This window comes from Sinocyclocheilus anshuiensis, unplaced genomic scaffold, assembly GCF_001515605.1.
Source record: "Sinocyclocheilus anshuiensis isolate Anshui unplaced genomic scaffold, SAMN03320099.WGS_v1.1 scaffold413, whole genome shotgun sequence".
Classification (NCBI taxonomy): Eukaryota; Metazoa; Chordata; class Actinopteri; order Cypriniformes; family Cyprinidae; genus Sinocyclocheilus; species Sinocyclocheilus anshuiensis.
In genome coordinates, this window is record NW_015536481.1 from 810,721 (window position 1) to 817,300 (window position 6,580).

Here is a 6,580-nt window from a genome sequence, read left to right on the forward strand (position 1 = left end):
AGAAAAAGGTGAATGTCCTTGCATGGCCTAGTCAGAGCCCAGAATTAAACTCCATTGAAAATCTGTGGAATGATTATAAGACTGCAGTCCACAAACGCTCACCATCAAATTTAACTGAACTTGAGCAGTTCTGCAAAGAAGAGTGGGCAAATATTGCAAAGTCTAGATGTGCAAAGTTAGTAGAGACATCTCCCAACAGACTAAAGGCTATAAATAAAGCAAAAGGTGGTTCAACGAAGTACTGACACAAGGGGGTGATCCTTTTTCCAACTCAGTGATTCTGACTTTTCATTTATTTTTATTTTTTTTCTGACATGTTGGTGTTATATCTTTCACTTGGATGTTATAAGTTGCACTGAGTAAATACAGCTGGATAAAACAAAAACTGTGTCCGTTTTCATTTCAGGCTGCAAAGCAAAAAATGTGATCATTTTAAAAGGGGGTGATTCTTTTCTATACCCACTGTATTACAATTACAATTATTTATATGCATATAGTTCAAAGACATTACTTTACAATTAATTCCAGATATATTAATTTATTTTTTTCTCTTTTCTTCCTTTAATTCTTTGATTCATTGAATCAAAATAAAAGAAAGAAAAACATTGACCATCCCAACTGGTGAAGAATTGAAAATGATAATTTCAGTAAAGTGGTAAAAAAAAAATCTGTCACACAATGACGCCTAAGGATATCACGTGTTATATGCAGGCCTACACGACATCTGTGCACGCAGAACTCCACGCAATTGAAGCAGATGCCATTCACAAAGTTTTACACATACGGCTTGTGTGTTCGTTTATTAGATATTTTAACTAAATGGATTATGCTTTCAGCTATGTTAAGAGTGTAGTACTCACATTTTACAATGTTTCGTGGAATACTGCAGATTTTCCCTAAAAATCATCACAGAAACGTGGTAAAAAGTTATTGATGTAGCGATAGAATGTGTATGTCAACATCTCCACAGAGAATTAGATTCTTCTTAGATCTGAGATCTGCGACAGATTTCAGGGAACTCACCTCAGACCAGCTTAAAAACAGCCACTGTGTCCCCCTGGGATACTCAACTTACCCCTCTAACAGAGGTAGAGAGAAAGAGAACAAGTGAGAGAGACAGAAAAAACCAGAGGACTGATTGCGGCAAGTAGACCTAGTTTAATTCTTCAGACTGAAAAAGCTAGAGAAGGGTTTTCCCCTCCTATATTAACTCTTTACTACCCCAAATACACACACCAAGAAAATACACAATGCAGACTGGTAGACAGATACAGATCTCAGAACCTAATGATATGTGACTGATTCAGATTCACAAGAGCTGAACCGTTTTCTGTTTTTGAAGATCTACATCTTTCTTATCAGAATCTGCAAACAGAACCATTTAAAACCTGCCCAAGGCAGACTGAACTACTGCCGTATGGAAACACCTAAAATAACTCACTACTGTCTGCACACTGCACAGCACTGCAGGACAAATTTTGTCATTTCAGTACAAAAAATCATATTTTTACATTTTCTAAAGGAAATTCACTACTATGATGTGTTAATGTGTAATACTTCAGTTCAAATGTTCAACTACCATTTGAACGTATGAAAATGATGATAAAATTAGTTTCAAATGAACCCTTATTAAAATACAGACTACATTTTGGTAAGGGTTGACTTTAGACTATTTTTTTACCTATTTTTATCAACAAATTCTTATGTTCATATGGTAGTGGCAAATACCTGTAGTGAAACTTCTGTCGAACACTGTCTCAAATTTGAATGCAACATAATATTTTCACATCTAAATGAGCTTTGCTGAAAACTCAACTTAAAGTTGCAGGGTTTAATTTATTTCTGTGCCTCTAGCAGCACCAACGAAAATGCATCTGTTTGAATGAAACAGCATTGACTAAATGCTGTAAATTTTGGAACTGTCTATTTCGATGGATAACAGGTTAGGCTTTGAATCCTGTTTTTTTGCAATTCTGTCTGTTTGGTGCCTCTAGTTATGCAGAATGTTTCTACAAATGATTGAGAACAGAAGCTCAACACGTATACTACCGATCAAAAGTTTGGGGTCAGTAAGATTTTTTTAATGTTTTTGAAAGAAGCCTTTTATGCTTATCAAGGCTGCATTTATTTGATCAAAAACACAGTAATAATAATAATAATATTGTGAAATATTATTACATTTTCAAATTAATATTTTTTAGAAACTAAAAGCATTTTTTAGGACTCTGAGAAATAGAAAGTTTGAAAGAACAAAAAAAAAATCAACAATGTAAAAGTCTTTACTGTCACTTTTAATCTATTTAATGAGTCCTTGCTGAATAAAAGTATTAATTAAAAAACTGACTGACCCTTAACTTTTGAAAGGTACTGTAAATGAAAACAGAACATGCACTGAAACCTAAATAGAACTCTTGTGGCACTACAAAATGAACTGTGGTAACTGAAGACCCCATGAGCCTTCTCTGGCTGAGAAAGCGTCAGGAAGGGACAAGTGTACAAAACAATGAAAATCTGACCTCACAGATGGGGACAGGCAAAAAGGAGAGAGTTCATAACGTCTTGCTGCTGTTTCTAGCTGAATCACCTCACACCTGTCCAGCCAGAGGGGCTTTTTTTTCTCAAATTGCAGACAAACACTCACAGACCAACACAGATGTTATTAGACAGGAAAATGTGTGTTTCCGATTCTATTGGTCCAGCCTGGACTTGCTGAAATACTTTCATGCATAAACATAAACTGCAGCCAATCAGATGGTTTCTTACATTCACTTTCTCAACTCAAATTCATTCCAGATTTGACTTAGTCCATATGTCTTTTATGAGATCGGGGTCAGGGCTGCACTCTGTACTTGCAGAGTGTGTGTGTGTGTTTGCAGAACAGACTTCACTTCTCTAATCTCTACTGACCTTTCAGCCCTGTCAGAATGCAGAACAATAACCAATTTGTCTGACACACACACACGCATCATTAAAGTCACAGAGGGTGTTTAATAGGCAGTATGGAGCAGACGTGTGTGTGTTTGTCATTAATGAACAGTGTCTCGGAAATGATGCTCACAATGTAGTGCCTATATCCTGAGACAGGGGAAAAAAACACCTCAGGGCCTTTGCTAGTTGTGTGTCTTTCATTTCCATCTGACCCAACACACACACATGACATACATAATGGTTAATGTGTCATAAAATTCAAAATATAATGATCCTGCACTGGGCTATGGATGCAAAACTTTTTTAAGAGTTTAATTGTCCCTCTTAACACTCAGTTAAGTAAGACTGAACATGTCTGGTCTTGTGGAAAACTCTTGGACACATGGTTTGTCATAGGTTTATGGTCGTAGGAGCTGAAATGCAGGACTCAGTGTTGCCAACTAATTTTCAGGGGAAGTTGCTAAAGGAAGCTCGATTTGTTGCTAAAAGTTGCTAAATTACGTTGTGATGACATTGCGTGATGACATCATTACGTAATCACGATGCAAAATTGTGTCAAATCTCAGCAAAAACATATATATTTTATATATGTTCATTTAGATTTGTTCGTAGCAATATAAATGCATAATATAATATTAAAATATAAATAACTATTTTTAAATCCATTGAATTATCGAAAACTTACACATTTTTGAACGATTACAATTTAAGTTTTATACTTTAAAGCAGTTTATTAGTAGTTAGTTAGTATGCTGCATTCTAAGAAAAGTAAAAAATAATGCACAATCTACTGTGTTAATATGAAGGAATTTTCTGGATTTATTTTTCTACAGGTTTTTGTACCTGCATTTTTAATTACGCATTGTATTTTGTGTTTTCGGGTTACAACGGATAACGGATAATGTCCTGGAAAGTTACTAGCACCTTTTCCATTTTTCTGCATATTTTTCTTACAGTGTACTAACTCATCAACAATCACAGGTACAAGCTACTAACAAAGTGTCTCATAAATGAAAAATAACAGTATTCAATTATTATTATTATTACTATTAAATTAAACAATTGCAAATAGCAGCTAACTTAATTCCTGTAACGTGTGTACTGCTAGGCATCTTTGGTTTCCTCTTTTTGTGAAATTTAGATGGAAAATGTGTGCCTTTGTTTGAGTCACTTATCAAAAGTTGCTAAAAGTAGCCAAATAAAATGTAAAAATAGCTCAATTTGTTGCTAGGTGCTTTTGGAAGAAAAAGTTGCTAGGGTAGTCTGAAAAGTTGCTAAATTTAGCAACAAAATTGCTAAATTGGCAACACTGGCAGGACTCTGCCCGCATACCTGAGCATGAGTCTTTCCCGCCGGTAGCTAATGACATCATTCAGAAGTCTACAAGCTTTCGAGCAAGGAAAAAAAAAAGAAACGCGGGAAAGTTTTCCAGCAGCCGTGTACGGGGTCTGTTATTACCATTTTTGGGCAGACTCGCTCCCTGACAAGCACAGCCCAAACCACAGCAGATTCCAGCACTCGTTCTCTTTTTTCCTCCCAGTTTTCCAAGGAGGGAAAGAGTGTGGGAGCGACAAATGTTTCACTCATATTTCAAATAGTTTTTAGACTTCTGTGCAAAAAACACATCCGAGAGATTTTTATAAACAACCCCCTCTCCCAACTAATGGTCTACCGGAATGCGTTAACGGAGCTGGCATGGGCCTAGAATTGGCAACCGATAACCGGTTCTTAATCAGGACCGTTAAACATACCGGAACCGAGCGATTTTCACGTTACGTTTGGATCTGTTAGCGGTACATTCCACTGCTGATGATCACTGAACACCGTACTAAATATTCTGACAGTGTTTTGTAGCACCTACTGTTTACCGCAACACCGCTTACGGAGTCTAAGAATCAATCCGTATGGTCCAATTCCCGAAAAAAATGACTCTTACGAACCGGTTCCTTAAGTGAATCTAAACCACAGAGCGAAGTACGGTTCTCAAACAAACAACTCCTATGAACAAACAATTTTGATGAATCAAAAAGACTTCTGAATCAGTATGAGAGGTGCCTACATTAATCTGAATCACTTTCTGCATGAATTATTACTTTCGTCATGACGCATGCGAAATTAATCAAAACCTGCTTTATGCTGTACTTGTAGGACTTAATCCATGTAGTTACTTGTTATTCATATGACAGCGTGTTGAAAAAATACATATTTAACGTTCTGTCGTATTTAGAAAAACGTAAACATAAGAAACTTTTATTGCAATTGTATGTTATTTGTTATATCTGTTCTGTTGTAATCAGACGTTACCTCGTTATTTGGAAACAGAGGACAGTAAATGCAATGCTAACTGCATTTCTTATTTTCAGAAGATAGGCTACTTCCTCAAAAGTATTAGAGAATCGTTAGGGAAATTGAATCGATAAGAGGAATCGGAAACAGAATGATTTTCTCTGAATGGGTCACACGTTAAAGCGCCAGACAGGGGGTCTGCGTGCCGTGACCGTAAATAACGTGAGCTCGTGCTCTCTGCGCGCAGCGGATCATATGAGCCGCATCCACACAGCAAAGGCTGCTGTCGCTGACATCTGTTGCGCGCGCGGTGAGGAGAATAGGTGGGCGCACGGTGTCCGGTGATCAGGGTCCCGGATCGTTTGACTGGGGGCGGGCCGTCACAACGCTCAAATGAATGGACAGACGGAGGGGTGAATAGGAACATGCGCAATCCCGCAACAGATGTTCCCCAAGTTTCTTATAATGAAGGCTGATGCTTTAGGAATATGTACAATTTATAAGCTTTTGATTTTCTGTACACACATGTTTAAAGGGAAACGAATATTATACACACAATATAAACAAATTCATGCATGCGTCGCAGTGCAAAGCCTATTTCACCAGCAGCCCATAACCGAAGACTCAGAGACCGAACAGGCCCCTTAAATATCCACATTTCGATATGTTCTTTTTTTTCTGATGGTTTCTTGCAAGTTCCCTTTGCACCTAAAACCGGTGGTGTGGAGAGATTATAGCGCGGTACCTTTCGCTGTTGTTTCTCCCAGGCGGGGTCAAGCAGCATATCCCGGTCCCAGTCATCTTCCTGATGCATATAGTCGTTCTCTCCTCCATCATAGTGATCATGATGTTGTTGTTGATGGTGGTGGTGATCCATTCTGAACTGCTGTTCCCGTCTCTCTCCGGTCCTACGGTCTCTCTCTCTCCTTCTTTCTCTCTCTCTCTCTCTCTCTTTCTCTCTCCCACAGAGCGCTGCAGTAAACACTCCCGTGCGCACTTAAAACGATGGGCACCAAACTAACGTCGCTGCCTCGTTTCCCCTGCCCCGTTCACTCTCCTCAAAGTCTGTGTCTCCTTGTCTTTTTCGTTCTGTCCTTTTTTCACGGCCGCTATCCAGAGTGGCGAGTAGGCAGAACCTCCAGCACGAGCATCGGCAACAAAAACTTCACAGTAACGGAAAAAAAATAAAAAGAAAGACGACGCAGGTCATCTGATTGGCTGGTGCGCAAACCCTTAAAGCCCGCCCACTAGAAATGGCTCTGTGGTGATTGGCTAATATTGCTGTCCGTTAATAGATTTGGTGTAGGTTGTCTGCATGGACGTAGGTATTAGAAAAGCTTTTAGGGATATTTGTGCCACTTGAATT

General features: G+C 38.4%; 1 protein-coding gene across 5 annotated transcripts in view; it reads right to left on the bottom strand.

Annotated features, from left to right (window-relative positions):
* The window catches only part of LOC107680897 (alpha-actinin-1-like), a 34,805-nt gene extending 28,428 nt beyond the window's left edge, over positions 1–6,377 (bottom strand). For all 5 annotated transcript variants that reach the window (XM_016477233.1, XM_016477083.1, XM_016477161.1 and 2 more), the window contains exon 1: positions 5,960–6,377. In XM_016477233.1, coding sequence (XP_016332719.1) covers positions 5,960–6,091 — 132 coding nt within the window. In that variant the 5' untranslated portion in view covers positions 6,092–6,377. The remainder of the gene's footprint in view (positions 1–5,959) is intronic.
* Between the last annotated feature and the right edge of the window lie 203 nt (positions 6,378–6,580).